General features: G+C 37.0%; 1 protein-coding gene across 1 annotated transcript in view; it reads left to right on the forward strand.

Moving 5' to 3' along the window:
* Positions 1 to 22,555, forward strand: part of LOC129495535 (thrombospondin type-1 domain-containing protein 7B) — a 741,731-nt gene that overhangs the window by 170,675 nt on the left and 548,501 nt on the right. Inside the window, exons 3-4 of the mRNA XM_055303120.1 lie at positions 9,188 to 9,433; positions 20,979 to 21,148. Coding sequence (XP_055159095.1) covers positions 9,188 to 9,433; positions 20,979 to 21,148 — 416 coding nt within the window. The remainder of the gene's footprint in view (positions 1 to 9,187; positions 9,434 to 20,978; positions 21,149 to 22,555) is intronic.

Genomic DNA, 22,555 nt, shown 5'->3' on the forward strand with positions numbered 1-22,555 from the left:
TTTTGGATATAACACCTTAAGCGTAAGAAACAACAACAATAACAACAAAATAGATAAATGGGACTATATCAAACTAAAAAGCTCTGCACAGCAAAAGAAGCTATTGACAAAGTGAAAAGACTATCTACAGAATGGGAAAAAATATTTGCAAACTGTATATTTGATAAGGGGTTAATATCCAAAATATATAAAGAATTTATACAACTCAATACATACTTGCATATATACTACATACTCCAATTTAAAAATGGGTAAAGGACCTGAATAAACATTTCTTCAAAGAAGATACCCAAAGGGCCACAGTTACAGGAAAAGATGCTCAACATCATTAGTCATTAGGGAAATGCAGATTAAAATTACAATAAGAATCACCTCATGTGTGTTAGAATGGCCATCATCAAAAAGACAAGAGATAGCAAATGCTGGTTTGGATTTGGAGAAAAGGGAACACTTGTGTACTGTTGATGGGATTGTAACTTGGCATAGCAACTATGGAAAGCAGTAGGGAGGATCCCCCCAAAATTAAAAATAGAACTACAATATGATGTACCGATTCCACTTCTGAGAATGTATCCAAAGGAAACGAAAACACAAACTTAAAAAGATTTTTTCACCTCCATGTTCATAGCAGCATATTTACAATAACCATTCATGGACACAACCTAAGTATTCACTGATGGATGCATGGATAAAGAAATTGTGAATTGTGGGGTCTGTGTGTGTGTGTGTATTTGTGTATAATTGTGTATATATGTGTATATAGATATGCACTATATATAATGTATAAAACATATGTAATTGAATATTATTAGGTATAAAAAATAAGAAAACTTACCATTTGTGAAGACTTGGATGGACCTTGAAGGCATTATGCTAAGTGAAATAAGTAAGGCAGAAAAAATGAATATTACGTGATCTCACTTACATGTGTAATCTTAAACAAACAAACAAACAAACAAACAAATAAAACCTCATAGAAAAAGAGATCAGACTTATGGTTACCAGAGGCGGAGGGTGAGGGAGAGGTAGAAGCAAAGGAAGGTGAAAAGATATAAACTTCCAGTTTTAAGGTAAGTAAATATAAGGATGTGTGATGTACAGCATAATGATTATAGCTAACACTGCTGTATGCTACATAGAGAAGTTAAGAGACTAAGTCCTGAGTTCTTATCACAAAGAGGAATTTTGTTCCTTTACTTTTTTCTTTTCTTCTTTCTTTTTTTATTTTATCTGAGAAGATGGGAATTAGCTAAATCTAATATGGTCATCATTTCACAATAATGTAAACCCCAACCATCATGCTGTATGTTTTAAACTTACACAGTGATGGGATCCCTGGGTGGCGCAGTGGTTTGGCGCCTGCCTTTGGCTCAGGGCGCGATCCTGGAGACCCGGGATCGAATCCCACGTCGGGCTCCCAGTGCATGGAGCCTGTGTCTCTGCCTCTCTCTCTCTCTCTCTCTCTCTCTCTCTCACTCTCTCACTATCGTAAATAAATAATAAAAAAAAATTTAAAAAAAAATAAAAAAAAAACTTACACAGTGATGTATGTCAATAATTTTTCAATAAAATTGGAAAAAAGAAATTGAAAGGCATTCCAATAGCTTTATTTTATGGAGTTCAATAGCTTTATTTTATTCAATAGTTTTATTTTATTGAGAATCAGAGAGAAAAAAATTTAAATAACTTCAGGATGGCCCTCTTAGTTATACATTTTAAGCTAAGTATTTTTTTTGTTAAACAAGACATCTTTTACCTCAGGTTAATTTGGCCGCACAAGGAGGTCATCGAAAGGAAGTAAACTCATAATCTTCCAGCTAAAATTTCTCAGTAATGCTTAGTGTTTAGTATTTTTTCTGACTAATTTTAAATTCTTACATTTTCAAATTTGCCTTCCAGACATTTTAGAAACTTTGGTTATTTGAATGTCTTTTTTTGCTGAATTTTATATTGTAATAGGCAGCCCGCATTTTAGTCCACTTTCTGAAGCATCTAGGGATTTCATGTAAGACTTGTTATGTGCCTTTTTTCTTCTTTGAGCTATAACTCTTATTTTCTTTTCAGATATCCCAGTTAGTTTAACCAGTGGCAGAAAAATGCCACCAGTTTGGAGTCAAAATTCTTAAAATAAATGGCATATATTATATCTGATTTCCCAAATGTATTCTTTTTTAAGCCTATCTCAGTTTTAGTTCATTTCTCTTCATTTCTCCATTCACCTTTTATTCCCTAGTGTTATTTTCATGATGTGATCTTGCAATAATTCTCTAAGTTAGAATCTGTTAGCTCTGGAAGTAACTGTTCCTTGTTAGTCAGCTATGATTTGGGTAAGCTGCTAACATATGGATAGCAGTGTTTTTGCTAAATAATTAGAATAACTGTGCTTCCAAAGGGCCCAAGTTAGTTGCGGTTTCACTTCTATAAAAATAAGTTTTTAACTATATAGCGTGTTTTTGAAGTATTAAATTCTGTAAACGAATGTTACATAATGTAGAACAAGATTAATGAAAGTGAAAATAATTCCACAATTTGATACTTTATTCATATATCTTTAATTACTTCTAGCCAGTAGTTTTTCCATGTGTAGAGTAGATTCAGCTCTTCAGAAATTTGTTAATTTATAGATCGGATCATTATGTGGCTAAACAAAGCTCCGTGTCAGTTAACTTTTCTGGCTTCTTGTTAAATATGGCAAAATGAACATGATCATTTATCACTGCTATATTATAGAATCCCACTTAACTAACAGTAAAGGAATAAAAAAGACATAAACTCTCAAGGGCAAATATAATAGGAAGGGATATGACAGCTAAATAGAAATGCCAACAAATTTTGGGAGCTGGAAAGCAGATGGATGAGTGGTAATTTACCTAGCAGAGTGGAAAAAACTGAAAGCTCCCTTTCAGTTGGAAGATCTGCAAGAAGCAAGTCAGCTTACATGGCACAGATTCACCAGACACAAAGCTGTGTGTTTATCACATTTTCGCCTCTTCCATAGCACATAGAAAGCTATTTCACCATCTTCTTTGCAGTTATATTAGAGCCATTTGACTGATTTGGCCAATGAAATATAGACAGAAGTAAAGTAAGCCACTTCTTAGCTAAAGTTATAAATCACTTTGGGCCATCCTCCTACCCTGCCTTTCCTTTCTAAAGGTGAACTTAGAATTCATGTATTCTAGATGGTGAATATATAAGATGGACAAACTGGATCTTTAAGTCTTTAGGTAGAGTGCCTTCTAGGATAGTCTACACTGAACTGTATGCAGAAGGAAAATGAACAGTTATTTTGTTAAATCATTCAGTTTTCAGGATTTGTTACCACAGTATAATCTATTTGATTTTGACTAATACAAGGCTTAACAATTATAGGCAATAAGTAACTCTGAGGGTAAATATGTTCAATAGGTCTGAAAGTTTCTCCTTTACACGCAGAATATAGTGTAAGTGTGAAAATAATTCTGTGAACATGTAGATGGAATGAAGATCCATACATAATTTGTGAGAGTGCCCTGACAGCTTCCTTCCTCCAGTCAGCTTTCTTAAAACTAATAGTCAGATCCATACAATAAAACAAGAGATAGGAGAATTCCTTTCTTGGGAAAAAGGTGCGCATTAGTCAGTCTACCATAATGGACAAGCAATATGGATGGTCAATATGGATAGGATGACTGAATAGCCATTTAAGTGTAAGAAGAATATAAAACTCAGTGGTAAGCTCAAAAAACAAATGTACTTTTCTAATACTAAAAAAAAAAATCTGATACTGCCTTTTTGAACATGTAAGAAAGGAAACATCTCACAATACCTAATACATTCACTATGTGAATATTTATGGCTAAACTCAGGACAAATATACTAAAGAAAATACTTCACATATGTAGTACAAAGACATATAAAAAGAGGTTCAATAAATAATCCTGTGGATTTGCAAGAAAGTAAACACAACCAAAATGTGCACTAATGGGAAAATGAATAAATGAATTTCTATGTACTCATATTGGAATATTACTAATGAAAATGAAAGCACACTATCTGTATTTATCAACATGGGTAGATCTAGAAGTCATAATATTAAGTGAGGAAAATAATTTCCAAAAATAATACATTTAATAAAACATTTAAGTAAAACTTTTAAAAACATGCAAGACAATGAATGCTATAGATATTTATGAGCATATACATATTTAGTTGAAGTATAAAGACATTGTAGAGAATAACAAAAATAGTTGTCAAGATGGTGGCTATGTCTGGAGAAGGAATTGCAAGGAACACAGGAAAGTTTACCTGAATTTGTTTTTTTAATAAATTTTATTTATTTTCCAAAATAAAATATTTTTATTTAATGAAATCTGACATAAACTTTAACTATGCTAGTAAAGTCTAGGAGTATGCATTCTATTACTTGACTTTTCTGAATGTTTGAGATATTTAACATTTTTAAAAATAGTAACTGAAGTGTTGATGAAGAGAAGATAGTTTTCTGTTGAATTTTGTCTTGTAAGAGTTTCTGTCTTATTTTCTAAATAAAGAGATTTTCCTACATTTTCAGAGGAAGTAAGAATTACTAGAGTAATTTTTAGTTTCAGTGATTTCCTTTACAATGAATACTTGTGAAGTAATTTACAAATGACAACGTGTTCTGTAAATGTCAAGCAGTTATAATTACCATAGCATCTTTTTTTAAGACAAATCCACAGTATATGTCTGTTTTAAGAAGACACACCACCTTCTATAAAAGGATTAATTTCCATTTCTGTAAGTAGATGATAATATTTGTAATGGGCTTTGGTTTATAAGGTCATTCTATTTATACTAAAAGTTAACATAGTTATACATAGTTATACAACTATGATGGGTAGGGGTGAGTAAATCACATTTTATTATCTTTTTTTTTCCTGCAGATAATGAAATTAAGTAACCAAGAAACTAAGGTCATGCTAATGTATTGTGATGCAAAATTCAATGCCCAGGTATTTCTTATTCACCACTTAGTGCTTATCTACTATTCCAGTAAAATGTAATCTCACTGATCAAAGTAGACCAGGGCCTTCTGTGGTACCTTTTATGATTTTTTTTTTTACACCAAGAAGGTACGTTTGTAAAAATAGCATTAAAAATAAGTGAGTATGTTTTCAATGGAACATATGCATTTCCTAATTCCAAAAATTAGGAGCCTTTTTCAAAAATGTGAAAGTCCCTGATCAATCCCTGCAACTCCTTGCAAGTCTTATCCATTCTACTGAGGCAGTAGGAAAGTCATTTTGGGGAAGATGAGCAACAGAAAGTGAAAGCTGGTAAATGGGAAGAACAAAACCACCACTTGAGTTATAGATAGAGAACTACATAGTGTGGGACCTTCTTTATAAAAGGGGGAGGAAAGTCTGTCTTGGAAATTGAGCCTTTTTTGTTTTTTCCTAAAAACACATAAATTGAAAAACTCCATTAAGTTTTGTATTACTGTGTGAGGTAGAGTGGCCTTAACAAAGTATCACTGACTGGGTGGCTGAAACAGTGGGAATTAATTTTCTCACTGTTCTGGAGTCTGGAAAATCTAAGATCAGGTTTCAGTGATCTGATGCCTCTCTGCTTTGCTTGTAGACAGTATCTTCTTTCTCTGTCTTCACATAGTCTTCCTTCTGTATGTGCCCGTGTTCTAATCTCTTCTTGGAAGCAGACCATTCATACCATTCATTCATATGTGGGATTAGAGCCCATGCTGGTGAGCTCATTTTAACTTCATTATTTCTCTAAAGACCTTCAAATAGACACAAATTCTGAGGTACAGACAGTTGGTATTTCAATGTATGAATTTGGAAGCCGATAACAATTCCTGAAAGGTGAGAAACCTAGATACTTCTTGATCAACAGGTTTCTGCTGTGTGATACACTAAAAGAGAAGATCTTTTCCCCTACCCCCAGCATGCACAGAGATAGTATATTCTGACATAGGTGGGACATTTTCAAGAGACGTTCCTCCTACTGTGTCTTAATACTGATGAAGTTTTGGAATATAGGTGAAGTTTGGTGGGGTGAGGTCCAGAGCGATGACCAAGAAAGAATTCTTGAGACATCTTTGGTGCAACATGGTGGTTTTATTAAAGCATGGGGACAGAACTTGTGGGCAGGAAGAGTTGCTGCCCTGGGCCTGTGAGGGGTGACTAATTATATACCTGGGAGTTGGGAGTGTTAGGTTGAGGATAGCATACTCTCTAAGGAATTTTGGAAACAGAGTTTCCAGGACCTTGAGGGACCTAGATATTATTGGGCAAAGGTCACTTAGGGGATCCTTGGGTGGCTCAGTGGTTTAGCACCTGCCTTCGGTCCAGGACGTGATCCTGGAGTCCTGGGATCGAGTCATACATTGGGCTCCCTGTGTGGAGCCTGCTTCTCCTTCTGCCTGTGTCTCTGCCTCTCTCTCTGTGTGTGTCTCTCATGAATAAATAAATAAAACCTTAAGAAAAAAAAAAAGAAAAGGTCACTTATTACCGTCTAATAAAACCTGAGCCATGAGACCCTTCAGATATATATTGGTGGGCCATGTGCTTGGGGGATGATTGCCAACACAGATCTTGGGGGTTTAGAGATAAAGGAAATTTCTAAAGGATTTTTTATATGTTAAAGTAGATTTACAGGATCCTGGGGGTCAGGCTAAGATTGCCTTTTGCCCTTAGCAAAGTATTAACATTGAGGGAGTTGAGTCCACAGAGGAATGTCCCTCTCCCTGTTTCAAGGACTCGTCAATGTGCAGCCCCAGGCTTGTGCTTTGTCCTCAGCTAGTCCTCTGTTCCCCCATCAATCCAAATCTCCCAAAATGTTACATTGGAGGGAATAATGGTAATGAGGTATACATTGCCTTTTTTCATTTTGAAGGGAATAATCTGATTTGAATAGACTTAAAAGTATATATGTCTATATTAAGTATATATGTGTGTATGCATTTATATATATGTACACACACATATGTGATACGGGAGAGCTTGGTTCTTGTCTCACAGTGTCAAAGAATGTATCTTGTGGACACAGGAGAGTGAGTAAAGGGATGCAAGTTTATTAAGCAAAGATACAGAGAAAACTCTCAGGAGTGAGAGGGGTCCAGACAAGGTTGCCACTGGTCTTTATTAAGTATATATGTGTTGGTCTTTTATTGAAAGCCAACCAGGGAACCTAAATCTTTTGACATATCTATTGATATCGTTATTGAGTAAGGACTAGTGATAATATCTTTAATGGCTAACTTCCTTTTTAGGGTCCTTTTTTGGTAATTCTTTCTTGGTCACAAGTAGCTGTTATAACAAGACCCCACCTCTGGCACCTGGGACAGGATGATCTGATTTTTTTTTATCTCTGGTTTCCTCTCATCTCCACATTTTTGGATTTTTGTGAGCCTGCCTCCCTGGTCCCCTACCTAGCCCTGCCTAGCCCCATTTGTCCCTAACTCATAATACACATGAACTCTCTGTGGCTTGATGAGGGATATCAATATGGAAACCTCACTATAATTTACTTGAATTTCAACATGTTTTATTCTTCCATGGACATCACCTTCTGTAATCCATTTCTCTGGTGGTGGCTCCCTTATCAACATATTTTTGTATATAAGAAACATGGAATCGTTTTTACTACTTCTCTTTTTAAACACATGCAGAGGAACCATTATTGAATCCTGACTATATAGCTCATTACTGCACCAGTTTTCACAGGCCCACTTTTGGAAGTCAATGTTTGAAAATGTATTGACTTATATTCCTATCAAAATCATCCCTTTCTTCTCCAAGGTAATAGATGCTTTTGATAGAATGAGGAAATGGCTAACAAAAAGTGGGGGGAAAAAAAGAGGTCAATTAATATGTGAAATATATCTTTCTATAGGAATCTAATATTCCTCCATTTAAAATTATTTCATGTTTAATTAAATATGCATTTCTTTACCTACAGTATGAAGTCTTTCCAGACATACTTTTGAAGAACCCACATACCTAATATTTATCCACTTTCCTCTTTGAACATTGTGCTTTACAAATTGACAGATATTTGGCAGCTGACAAATTTGTTTTTATTTATCCCCTTTTGGTGTGTTTATTAATGTTTAACTCCCAGTCCAGTAGGGGTGGGCACCTTGTTTTACAGAATTTGTTGATTTCTGTAGTGTAAATACTCCCACCATAGCCAATTTTAAGTTACTTGCAGGAAATTAGCTAGCATGCAAAATTCCTGAAAATTTAATAGTTCTTGTGAAACAATAGTACATCTAGCACTGGCATACCATTGGCTTCCATCCTCACAAAGTTTTACATCAGGGCTTCAAATATGCTATTTCAGTGACCTAAAACAATCTTTCTGTACCCCAGAAGTTCCTATTAATCTTTCAAAGAAATGCAGCTCTAATGTCCTACTACTTAGAACCTCCTCCTCAGCTCCTCTCATCCCCCAGGCTTTCCTAGGGGGTCCATCACTGACTCATCAACTGTTTTCCTCATCATTATAAATGCTTTTGTGTTGGATTCATCCCAGTATCCCATTATCCTTTTTATTTATTTATTTGTTTCCCAATTAGATTTTTAGCATTTGATAGCACTTTAATTGTGCAAATGAGGAAATTAATGATCAGAGCCTAGCAGTGTGGGGGAAACATGTTATCACATTTGTTTATTTTTTTCATAGCTCAGTATGTAAAAAAATATCTAGATTAATACTCTACAGTTTACTTGTACTGTTGTTTGACCTTTGACAAATGACTTAGCCTTCCTGAGCCTGTTTTCTACAGAGGGAGGTAATAATACATAATCTCATGAGACTGATGTGAGAAAGTACCTGTGAGATGCAGCACAGTGTGTGACACCTGGGGACCAGTCAACAAATGGCAACTATATGTTATATTGTAGGTGAAAGCATAGTAGGGGAGCCTCCATTATTTTTGATAATGCTTCAAAGTTCAGGGTGGACTCTTCTTACGTGTATGTCCTGCTAGAGTGAAATAACTTCACAGTTTCAGATAAAATAGAGCATACTTTCTTAAAATGGATGTTCTTTCTTATTTTATCATGATGCCTCTAACATTTTTAACCATATTTGAAAGCTTATATCAAATGTCAGAGTTTTTTTTTTTTCCCATAACAGGTGCTTCATAATGTTGCTTGCATCTGTTTAATCTATGCTCTACTGTTTTTTGCTTCTGTTCCTTCAGCCTTTGCATGCAAGACTCTTTCCCTTTGACTGTCCAGTCCTGCATCATGCCGAAAGACTGTGAAACCACGGAATGGTCCTCCTGGAGCCCTTGCTCTAAGACGTGTCGTTCAGAAAGTCTCTCACCAGGATTTAGGAGCAGGAGCCGGAAAGTGAAGCATGTTGCTATTGGAGGTGGAAAGGAATGCCCTGAACTTCTTGAGAAAGAGGCCTGTATTGTTGAAGAACTCTTGCAACCATGTCACAGGTATTATACATTCTTTGCATGAGTATCGAGTGTTCCATATAACCTCATTTTATGTAGTGTAGGGATGGTAACAACAGTAACTGTGACTCATAATTGTTGAGTCTTTACTCAGTTTTGAGATCCACACAAAGCAGTACAGCATGGTGGAGTAAGAGCATGGGCTTCTGATTCCTTGGGCTGCAATCCTATTTCTGTGACTTTCTAAATTTGTGAATTTTGGCAAGTAACTTAAATCTAGTGCCTTAGTTTATGCATCTGCTAGCAGTACTTACTTCATCTAGCACCTGGCATATAATGAATGCTCAATAACCATTTGTTATCATTACCTGACATGTAACACCTAAATTTTATGACAACCTAAGAGACTAGAAGACAGCCTAGAGACTAGACATATTTTTACCAAAGATGAATTTCATGACATCTTCATTTTGCAAATGAGGCTGTTGATGCTTAGCGAGATTAAATAATTTTTGAGATTACATAGCTAGTGGGTGGCAACACCCTGATTCTAATGCAATTCTGTCTGTAAAGGTTATTGTCACCCTGCACATTGTTTCTAGTACAGAGTCCTGGGGGAGCCAAAGAATGTTGGGAAAAGGCTTGACCTGGATTAGTAAAATTAGTAACTATGTTTTAATATTTTTATATTAGTTATATTTTGCCTGTCTGTATGTATCGTCCTTGGTGAAGACCTCCAATGTATTTTTCTCTAGGTTGTTGACTCACTGGTAAGCCAAGTCTGATAATGACAGAAGTCGTTTGGAGCTGACTATTCAGAAGTCTTAGGGATACATTTGCTGCTGCTGGACAGCTGCCCTGAGCTCTATCTTTTAAATCTGTAGCTATTTTAGATAGATCTTTTCTATAGTTTCTTAGGGTGTGTAAGGTTCAAGAATCAATGAAAAGTAAAATGAGGCAAAAAACAGCTTCTTACAAAAATTAATGACACAATTAATCATTGACCTCTTGCTATGTGCATTCCAGGAGAATGCATAAATAACAACAGAATTAACATTGGCTGACATTCTTATTTGTCTGAAATCTGAGCTGTGGCCTCTACCACAGGAAAGCATAAAGGCTGTGTACTAACTTTTGTTTCTAGTGTGACATTGGTGATTAAAATTCATTGTGAACAGGGGAAATGGAAACAAAAAATCTATTAGGGAATAAAAAATGCCCATTTCTCCTTTCCCAGAATTCATGATCAATTCATAGACATCAAGCAATCTAATTTACCATATTTCTCCCCAGTAGGGAAATGTTCAGTGGCTTCTCATAGCTTTTTTTAAAACTCTCTCAGAATGCAATTTGACTTTTACCCATTCACCATCTGTGCTATAAGAGATGTGTTCATCCATTCAATAAATCTACATTGACCTCTTGCTATGTGCCGAACACTATGTTTAATGTTTGTGATACCTCAGAGAACAAAATAGTCAAAATCCTCCCCCTACTCATTGGGCTTAAATTTTAGTGAAGGTATACCAAATAAATATAATAAATAAGCTATATACTGTGTACATGAGCTGTCGGAAAAAAAAACAACATTATAGCAGGATTGCTGGGATGCTGTGCTGTGGGGTCAGCTCAGGTTACACAATTAAACAGGGTCATTACAGAAGTCTCATTTGCACAAGCAGAATATGATAGGGGACCTTGAAAAAGTGAGGAATCAACCTTTTAGATAACTCGAGGGAAAATATTCCAGGAAGAGGGAAGAGCTAGAGAAGTACACTTGGTTCTACATATTAATATTGCTCAAAAAGTTCTTCACTTGCCTAACTTTGGGGCTACTGTTCTCACCAGCTGGACTCTGCTGGTCAGCATTTTAGTGGTAAATACCATGAGTGTGTCAGTCCCTAAGGTGTGATCCCATTAAAGGCATGGTGACCAAGAGGAGCCCGTTTTAAGAAGTGCTCCCTGAGACCAGAATTTAAGTAAACTTGAAAGGACACAGAAGCTAGTCTGTGTTATGCCACCATGGAAATTACAGAACTATAAAGAAGTTAGCGTAGTAAAGCCTTAAGTTTGTTTCAAGAGTATGTTTTTAACTAAGACACGTATAGACTCCAAGAAGCCTCTTCATTCTGCATTCCACAACCTACTTCTAAGTTCATGTCCCTTCCAACATAACAAGTACTCACATTGCATCTTATGAGGGTGGGCATAGAAATGAGAGAGACAAGATGAATCTGCTTGTCACTTGTCACCTTTTCTCTTGTGTGTTTATCTCCTGTCATTAGGCATTGTGACCTTAGGCATTATGTTAATGTCTACCTCAAAACATTGAAAGATATGTGTTTTATAAGCTACCTTGGTTCTTGTGTCTTTTCTTATGTCCTGATTATTAGAGCCTACATCTCAACTCAGAGGATGGTGAAAAGCATTCTAAGACCATAAATAAGGTGGCCCTGTTTACTATAGTATAAGGAAAGCATGTTAAATGCTTAATGTCAGATAATTGAGGCATGGCCTGATGCTGGAACATCTTGTGTATTTGTGTAGAGAGTGAAGACACTGTAACACACACAAATATTGAAAAATGTCAACATCTTTCTTGGAAGTGACACCTCAGGTGACCCACCAGCAGCTTCCACCATTTCTGCAGGAGATAGCAATTTTCACACAAAAATGGCTGTTCTGCCTCTTAAATGATCATTTGGAATTTGAAATGGATTATAAGATACTATAAGGCACTGTTAAAAGGTGACAGTGACCAATGTAGATTAAAACTGCTTAGATCTTGAGGCAGGGGCTGAGTGGTTAATACTATTACATATACTGTGTGAAAAAAAACTACACAGAAAAGCCCATTTGTAACACATTGTTTTCAATACTTGGGTCTGGCACTGAATAGATGGGCTCTCACAATCCGTCCCTCCTTATCTCTGGTATGAATTTATCTTATTATGGTCTATCTGTGCAGACTCATACAGAGAGAAGTGTCTGGGCCTCCTGCAGCCTACTTTGATTTGTTTCTGTAACAACTCCCTGTGGCCAGCCTGTTTGTTCCTAACATCTCTTTAAGGCATTGAACCCAATTTTAGATTTTTCTAGATAAAATTATTTTTCTTTGAGAAAGCTCTGGGGATTCATTGATATATCTTTATAGATGATATTGAAGCCAGGGATAGAGCTAAGGAAAAGGATGGTAGTCAAAACTTGACTTGGTTATTGGCCTCCTTTGCCCCCTGGAACTGTGTAAGTGCTGAAATAGGGTTTGTGTGTTGTGAAGAGGTGTTGGTCCAACACCTGCTTCACCCTGTCACTGTGCTAACGGCTGGGGAATTCAGGAAATGGAAAACTTTCAGTTTGTGTTCACTTAGTGCAGGCTTCTTAAGAATCTTGTAAAAAGATCTTCTTTGACTTATGTTGAAGTTACCTCTCGATACACCTATGGAAGTCGAAAAGATGTGAGTTGAAAATGCATTTATTCTATTTTAACCTACCAAGCATCATAGTTTAGCCTAGCCTACCTTAAATGTGCATAGAATGCTTAAATCAGCTTAAAGTTAGGCAAAATCATCTAACACAAAGCCTCTTTTATAATAATATTGCATAACATGTAATTTTTTGACTACTGAAAGTGAAAAACAGAATGGTTTTAAGTGTATCTGTAATTTACCCTTGTGATCACATGGCTGACTGAGAACTGTGGCTTACTGTCATTGCCCAGCACCATGAGACTATCAGACTACACATTGCTAGGTGGAAAAAGATCAAATTTGAAAGTATGGTTTCTACTGAATGTGTCTCACTTTCATGCCATCACAAATCAGAAATATGTGAGTTGAGCTGTTGTAAGTCAGAGACTCTCTGTAACATTACTCTTTAAAAACTAGAGGATCCAGAACAAGACAACCATATTCTTTAAGAGTATTTAATAGTTGGTAATGTTCTTACAAATCATCCCATACAGGGGATCCCTGGGTGGCGCAGCAGTTTGGCGCCTGCCTTTGGCCCAGGGCGCGATCCTGAAAACCCAGGATCGAATCCCACGTCGGGCTCCCGGTGCATGGAGCCTGCTTCTCCCTCTGCCTGTGTCTTTGCCTCTCTCTCTCTCTCTCTCTCTCTCTCTCTGTGTGTGACTATCATAAATAAATAAAAATTAAAAAAAATCATCCCATACATAGAGATGTGGCTTTTTTTGTTTTTTTGTTTTTTTTTCCTCTAATTAAGAATGGGTAACACTTATAAAAATGCCTGGTTCATTGTAAATGCTCAGAAAACAATGAGTGGGTGAATGAATGAATGAATTAATGTTCTTAGGTAGGGCAATTCCAGAATAATATCATGCACAGGATATTTTCTTCCATGATCATACTTATTATATAACATGTGTGAAGGATTCAAAGTCATTTCTTATTAAGAGCAGCTGAAATTGGCATCGTCAAAGAGATTAAATAAGAACATCTACCCAGAACAGGGAGGGACACATGAAGCTTGATTTGACATGGTCCCCAATGGCTGTCTTGCTTCTGCTAACAGCGTGTCTGGTTTTCCAGATAAGAAGTTTCTATTTTCATTAGGTTGTAAGTATAGCTTCAGAAAGGGTGAGAAATGAGATCACAGTCTGAATTTGCAAAAGTTTGCCTTCCAGAACAGAATGACATGCATATCACCTGTCACATCTTCTGTATCTTCTCCCATTGATCATCCACTACAGCACTAACACCCTGTACATGATAGGAACTCCATGCCTTTTAAAAAATATTTTAATTGATTCATTAAGGATGTTTTTAAAAATGTTTTAATTAAGCTGCTTTTCAGCAGCACTTGAGGAGTAAAGGAGTCATCACCTGGAGCCCTCAGGAGACTGTTTAGACAAGGAACAATAGTTTCAAATAATCTATAAATTGTTTCAACAGAAGAAGACTGATGTCTTTTTATTGAGTCTGTCTTTTACTGGTGTATATTGTTTCATGAGTCCCCATTGTGTCACTTTAAGTCCTCTTGGATAGAAGATTTGTTCCCGTGTTAGTGTAAGAAAGCTAACGTACTGCTAAGTGCTGTGCACAGTGATAGGAGTCTATTAATAATACATATGTGGAGTTTGGCTAGCGAAGCCATCTGCTGAAGGGCAAAGAGCTTTGCACTTTAGAGTAGCTTTCCATAATCAATAGTCCCACTCTATTCAATAAAAAATTACTAGAGCATAAAATATATAAAGCTTGATCCATTCCCTTTATTTTGGTCGTCTGTTCAGCAAAAAATGACAAGTTAATTCTTTTCTAAATGCATTTACAACTTTAAAAGGACAATAGACATTATCATAAATTAGTCATGCTGCAGTACACTGCTTGTTAATATAAACACATTTAATTTGAATACCTTGCACTAGGGTTTCAATTCTAAGAGTGTTTGCACATCTATATATGCTTAGTCAAAACATGACCATTAACTAATGCAATTATTCTTTCAATCTGTCATCATTGAATCACTTAAGATTTTATTCCACGTTGCTTTGCTTTAAACCCAAGCCTTTAGAAGGAGAAAAGAAATCCACACTTTGTAAGCAATTCTAAACCTTGTGAAAGTGATAAAACATATATTCTAAAGGGCAGAGGTTCCTAGAAAACTCTGATGGGCCTGCCATCCTGTTGCCATTAGAATCACTTTATGGAATATTAGTAGGATGGAGGTCTTTCAAAAACAGTCACCAAATGTGCCTACTTTTCTAATTTTGGCTATGCTAATTTAGGATGTCTCTACTCATTGCTTCACAGCAATGAATCCATTCCTTACTCCTTCTGCCTTTCCCCTTTGCATTTGAAGAGTAGCTTGATTACAGGATTCCTTGAATTAACATCACTGTCTGGAAGACAAGCTGGTTATCTCAGCAATTGAGTTTGGGGGCCTTGATTCACTTTTCCTACTCCAGAATTTCTCTTCTGTATATATTAATGGGAATATGTATTTCTATCTTTAGGATTTTCTTTCTTTTATTTAATCTTGATTTCTTCTTTAAGCTGCATACACCTCCTTCAAATGATAACATATTTAATATTAGCTTTTTTAGAATTTATTTATTCCACTATAATTAACATAACAGTGTTAGTTTCAGGTGCACAATATAGCGATTCAGCAATTCCACACATCACCTGGTGCTCATCACAAGTACACACCCAACTTTTAGTATGTATCATGTGGATACATTTACTGACCATTTTCTAAGAGGAGACGTACATTATAGGGAACACATGAGGAGACTGGACCCTAAGTTTCAGGCATGAGACACAGATTTAGAAAGCACATTCTAGAAGGTTAATGAAGAAAAACTGAAGTTTAGAGTTACAATCCATGATTGCCCTGATAATTGGGTTATTGTCCCCTTTTCTGACCTGCCTCATTTAAGAATTCAATGCCAAAAAATTGTGGTGCTAATACTTGGGAAAAAACAATTTGGAATCATTCTTCATTTCTCCCTTTCTCTCCCATCCATATCAAATCCATTAGAAGCTGTCTCTGCCTCCTAGTATATCCCTAATCTGGTCACTTCTCACCACATTCGCTATGATCAGCCCAGTTAAAGCCACTATTGTCCCTCCTAAATGACCAAAGACCTTCAAATTTGTCTTCCTTCTTCACATCCCTCATTGCCTATTCTTCACTCAGTAGCCAGGATGATCCTTTAAAAATTTAAATCACATCATATTACTCTCTTTCTCAAAGCTTTGCAATGATTTCCCAGCACATTTGGAGTGACACTCATACTCCTAACTCTGGCCTACAGAGGTGTTTATAGCCTGGCTCCTGACCATTCCTCATTTCCTTTCCCTCTTATCCTGACCTACCTGGCCCAGCCACACTGGCTTCTGTGATGTCCTAGAAAGTGCATGCACTCTTCCTCCCTGGGAACTTCAGGTATGCCCTCCTCTCTGCCTAGAATGGTCCCTGCCCACTTATTCACTGTGCTCATTCCCTCATGTTCTTCAGGATTCTGAAGACTTCCCTGGTCATGGCACTGAAATAGCTCTTCTGGTTCATCTCTTTCTTCTCTGCAGTGTCTGCTGCCATGTTATGAGGCACTTCTGTCTCTCTGCCCCACTAGAAGGCAATCTTCTCAAGGTCAGGAGCTTTGTCTTGCTCACTGCTTTGCATTTCTGTTGTCTGAAATCTTCCCTGGCACATAGCTGGAGCTCAGGATTTACTTAATGAAAGAAAGGATGAGTGAATATGTGGTTGCATAAGTGACTCACTTACTAGTTGGGCAGGCTATTTTTCCTAGGGAGTCTTGTTTTTTAGCTCTTCCCCTGTTTTCAGTCTCTCTTACGTATCTGTATATTAAATAAAATGCCCTTGCATGAGTTATTTTCCCTGTGCATTCAGTATTGAGTTATCAGCATTTCCCTTCTCTGAGGTTGGGAGTCCAGAGCAGCTGGCAGTTTGCTCTTTCACTAATAGTGGGAATATGGGAGTTTTCACATGAACGGATCATAACAAGTTTACCTAAGATTCAGAATCACCACAGAACAGTGTGAAGAATTTGATTTCAAGCCTCTTTAAAAAGTTGTCTTCTGTAATTTTTAGTTTAAATTTAATTAAAATTAAAAATTTTAATTTTTATAGTTAGAGACTGTTTTATTTGGCTTATATATTATTTCTTTTTTTAATTCACAGTTATATCCTGAAAGTACTAAAGTTTAACCCAATGTGACCACAGTGCTCTAATTATAAGTGGGCTGTAAAATATTCTCAAAATGTATTTTTCATTTGAGACAAAGAAAATAAAAAAAATATTTTTTATAAAATAAAAAAAAATAAAATTTGAGACAATAAAATAAAAATTTGGCAGTGCCAAATATTATCAGTTGGTTGTCACTGGCAATATCTTTGTCACCAACAAAGGGGTTTTTTTTGTTTTTGTTTGGTTTGGTTTTGCTTCAGTCCAGAACACATTTCCTCAGGCCATGACCAACATTTGCTTGTCCTCATATTGGCTGGATAGGTAGCTACCTAGTCCCAACTGAACCTATTTTCTAAATCCTTTGACCAGGTTTCTTTGGTTTGTCATTCACAATTTTAGTCTTCCTGTCATTTTCACTAAAAAGATGTGCTTTGGAGTCAGATAAATCTGACTTTAAACATTACTCTTTCAATTACTTATATGACCTTGGAAGAATTATTTCTTTTTTATTCCAATTACCCCATCTGTAAAAGGGGAAAGAGTATCTTCCTCATAGGGTTGTTGGGATGATTTAATGAAGTAACCCACCTAAATTTGTTAGTGCACTGCCTGGCACAGAGTAGGCATGTAGAAAGTATTGGTTGTTGTTATTGTTACTTGAAGGATATGTCATGAGACTCAAGGAGCTCAAGTAAATTAATACCTTAGCCATTGTGGTCAGCCAGAAGTTTGAAAAAAGCAAATGGATCCTACACATTTGTAGGATGAGGATGGACTACTGTTTTTCATTCCATGGCCCTCTTAACTCTACTTGAGGCATTTCCACAATAAATTTCAAAGTGCTGTATACCCACAGGAGGTAGGACTCTGGCCTTTGAGATTTCCACATTTCCCTTCTAACTAGAAGGACAAAATGAGGGTATGTTAAAAGGCATCAGAGGTGGGGGAGAGAGGATAGAAAAGGCCTGGTTTTTGACAGGAACTTTGCCTTTGAAGAGAATGTCCCAGGCAGTCAGGAAGGCAAGTTGTCTGGGGGCCTCCAGCTGTAACAGCTTCTAAAGGAGAATGAGTACCAGTTAGTCAAGAGGACCCCTTTGTTTTCTCCTTTTGTCAGTTCCTGGAGACACTTTCCCAGGTTGATGGAGTTCAGGATGTTCACTTTTCATCATTGCGGGGTCATTTGTGACTAAACATAGATAGTGCTTTGAAACAAATAAAGAGGATGAGGCAAGATGGTGAAAGGCATTTTAAAAAGGAATACAGAAGTCCCTTCCTGGTGTGTTTTCCCTCTGCCACTTGTTGGACTGGTGTTTTCTCTGATTAGGTCAACAATAGAGATAGTGATAAATGCCTTCTATTTCTTTAGAGAATTTGTTTGCCAGTGAATGGAATTTGGGTGTTGTTGGTTAATGAGCTACCGACAGGGTTTTTGTTACTTTATATAAAGTACATAGTCATTAGACTTTTCATTTTTCTCTATAACAACTTCCAAAATTCTTCCATTGCTAATTCTTAGAGGGTCATGATAAATTAATTGAAAAAGCTGTGTGGCCTGGTCCTTTCAAACAAGCAAACAAATTGCTTTGACTGGCTGTACTTCTGAACTCTATGTTTGCTGAACTTTGGTTGCTGGAAGTTAGGCCATGGTATTCCTGGATCTCTATTATTAGGACTTGATGAAATCAATGAACTCCTCATACATAACACATTAATTTGTGTGTGTGTGTGTGTGTGTGTGTGTGTGTTTTCTGTGGAAGCAAGGAGCAAAAGGTACTTGTAGTAGGATGTAAGCAGGAAGGGATTTAGCATTTATTGAACATTTATTATATGCCATGTTCATCATTTGGTATTATTATACCCGTTTTACAGATGAGAAAACAGAACTGGGCCATAGTCACATGTGCCTAATACATGGCAGGGCATAGGTCAGTTGAGCTGTAAATCATACCTGTTGTCTATACCACACCGTTCCCTTTTCTGCCTGCCTTATTTGCTAATTATATCCTAGGAGACGCCTACATAGTTCCTATATCTGACTCCCTGCTTAATGGCCAGGGAGCTCTTCTGCTAAAGAACCTATGGAGGAAAAGGGTCTGAAGTAAGACCTTGGTAACCATCCACCCCAACAAATCCTTACCTCCTCATTGCACTTTGCCCTAGAATACAGAGTCACATGCCCTGAGACTCAGATACATGAGGGACAAGCCTTCTGCTTGAGTGACCATGGAGAACAGTGTGAGAACTTTGAGTGGGGCGAAGAGGTTTCAGAACTTCACCTCTGGAGAAGGCCTGCCTTTGGGAAGAACCATACTTTTCTTGGTCTCTCACACCCAGGAATTGGAAACAGATTATTGTCTGTATTGCCTGCATTAAGCAGGACCTGCACTCTGCACTCCAAAGTCTTGCCCAGCCTGCTGACTAATTTTCCAGCCTTGGAAAACCATGTGAAAATGAAGTGGGGAGGCAGAGGGAGAACAGTTGTGCTACAACAAATACCACGGGATTGTCCAAAGCCTTTTTCTACAGTGGACTTTTTATAAGACGTATGATTGTCAAATCTCAAGCTTTTTTAGAGTGATGACATGTATTGTGAAGGAGTTTGATCACTATTAAGTTTGTTAGAGATTTTCTTTCTTATTTTGATGTCTGTGACTTAATTTTATGCTAGTTTCTGTAAGGCAAGGATTTTGGTGGCACACACTTATTTTTATTGCTGTGTGGTTTTTTTTTTTTATTTTAAGCAGTCACAAAGATGAGATATTTTTCCCCAGATCTGAAATGGGACAGCAGTTATGAGAATGTTCTTAGGTTTTGTTTATTGTTCTAGAAGTTAATGAGACTATTGGTATTTATGTGAATGCTGTAGGGTTCTATTTATGCTGTGGGCTTGAAGAATGTTGTAATAACCCCCAAAAGGAAATTCTGTCTGAAATAATGCTCCAGGTCTGAGCACAGTGTTGTTATAGTTGTTTTGTTTTCTGCAAGTTATGTACAAACTCCGTTATGTTTTCTCCCCTTATTTGTATATGTGTATGTCTATTAATATGTATCTTAACCCATTATAAACCAGGAAGCTATATTCCTAAGTCAGTTTAAAGAACAGCATGTCTACATATATAAAAAAGCACCCATCCAGGGGTGCCTGGGTGGCTCAGTGACTGAGCATCTGCCTTTGGCTCAGGGCGTTATCTGGGGATCTGGGATCGAGTTCTACATCGGGCTCCCTACATGGAGCCTGCTTCTCCCTCTGCCTATGTCTCTGCCTCTCTCTATGTGTCTCTCATAAATAATAAATAAATAAATAAATAAATAAATAAATAAATAAATACAATCTTTTTTTTTTAAAGTACCCGTCTGTTAAATATAGTGCCACATTGTCAACTCATTTTTAACATGTACATCTTTATCCCATTGGGGTCAAGTGGAAATACTTTACTATATCAAGGAGGTTTAAAAGTTGGTCATCTCTGTTTAAAATCATATATCCCCAACTTCACATATTCACACACTACTAACTTCAAAAGGCTGACTTTAACATAGTTCTCCAGATGTGTGTGAAGTGATACCCCATGACAAGTTCAGCTGGTAGGGAACAAGTTCATCTGGTTTCCACCTTCTTCTTCTGATTCTTCACTCTCTTATGGCTTCAGGGCTGAGACACAAACCCTATTTATCCATATTTCCTTTCTGTACTCCTCTCATCCGGTACTGCTATCATGAGAGGGTGCTGTGATTTCTTTTTTTCCCCTAGGAAATAAAAGGGATTTAGTGTTCAAAGCCAGTAGACTTCCTTATCCATAGGTGAAGATTTGGCCCTAGAAAGAGAGATTTTTACATACATTTAATGTCATGACTTATATTTTCTTTAGAATCTTATATTTTCCTTACTTATTCTTTAAAATAAATCAAATCTAACAGGTATTCCTGGAGGACCTCTGAATGGAAAGAATGCCAAGTCTCTCTTCTCCTGGAGCAGCAGGACCCCCGCTGGCATGTGACAGGACCCGTTTGTGGAGGCGGGATCCAGACCCGAGATGTATACTGTGCCCAGAGCATACCAGCATCCACCATACAGAAGACCAAGGAAGGTAGGCGTCCAGTTCTGGGGACAGATGGTGCTGTTGTTGGAGGGAAAATCACCTCCAACACCATCTCCTCATGTTCTTCTTGATGTAATGGGCCCTCAGCACTCACAGATTTAATATTTGATTTATTGAGAATTTGCAAACCAGTCCTAAGTTCTGCTACTTGCAATAATTGGAGATATTTAAAAAGTGATAGCAATAATAATAACTTCAGACTCAATAGATCATTGTGAAAATTAAAAGAGAAAATATAACTAAGCACTATAGCAAGAATAAATGCTATAAGCTGAGAGGCTGTTAGGCTGGAGTGAGTCAACTCCTCATAAATTAGTAGCATTCTTTTTTGTTTGTTTCTCTCAAGAGAGTTGTTTGTGTTTATTTGTGAATGTAGGAATTTCTACAAACATAACCACCTTCAAATGTCAAGGACCTACTGTTTTACTGGCAAGTTTTAAATAATGTGAAAAGACGTAGAGAAAAGAGGTAGAGGAGTAGGAAAAACAACTTTTTCCACATTAGGCTTTCTGATAGGCAAGTAGTCCATTTGTTCCAGAGTTTAAGACAGTGATGACAGATAGGGACTGAAAACCTGGCCCAGATTAAGTCAGTTGATTGAAAACCAAAAGTGAGCAATACCGCTTCCACTCTAGAAGAATGTGTGGCCTGTTCCAGTCACATTAGAAGACAGAACAGTGCCCTCTGCAGAAGTAGTCAAAGTGGGAATGTTTTCTTGAGTCTGCACATAAATCCTCTACTGTAGAATTTGGTATAAAAGCAAGATGAAAGCTTTCTTGGTATGGAAATGCATGTGTTTTACCCTATAAAGCTTTTCATACCAAGTACATTGGGGGGGGGGAGGCACATGGCCTTTCAATATTCCGGAGGTATCTCTGACCCTAACCTTGGATAATTCACCCTCTCACTCATAGAGGGATTATCTTTACAGAATCCTTAGTGTTTGCTTCAACAACTAAAGTTACAGTGTCTCATTTACAGAGTTGGAGTTATTTTAAAAATAATTACATTTTCTTCCTTATCTAATGTCACCACTGGAAACTGGCAACTTACACTTTCTGTTCTAGGGTAGAACATGATTATGCTTACTTCTCTGACTTTGGAGAACAAAATTTAGATAAAGAACTCTATATTATTCTTTCAGACCTTGATAATTTGTTTATTCTACCTCTTTCTTCCCTTTTACTGTTTCCATAGTACTAGGGTTTTCAGAGGTTAGCAAATGCATTGAGGACATAGTATAGCTTACTATTTACCTTGGTAGTCATTAACAAAGGTTTTATTTTGGTCTTATATGAAAGTGAACAATAAAAGTTGTTGATCTAGGGGATCCCTGGGTGGCTCAGCGCTTTACTGCCTGCCCAGGGCGTGGTCCTGGAGTCCCGGGATCGGGAC

The sequence above is a fragment of the Nyctereutes procyonoides genome, unplaced genomic scaffold (genome assembly GCF_905146905.1).
Source record: "Nyctereutes procyonoides isolate TBG_1078 unplaced genomic scaffold, NYPRO_anot_genome, whole genome shotgun sequence".
Classification (NCBI taxonomy): domain Eukaryota; kingdom Metazoa; phylum Chordata; class Mammalia; order Carnivora; family Canidae; genus Nyctereutes; species Nyctereutes procyonoides.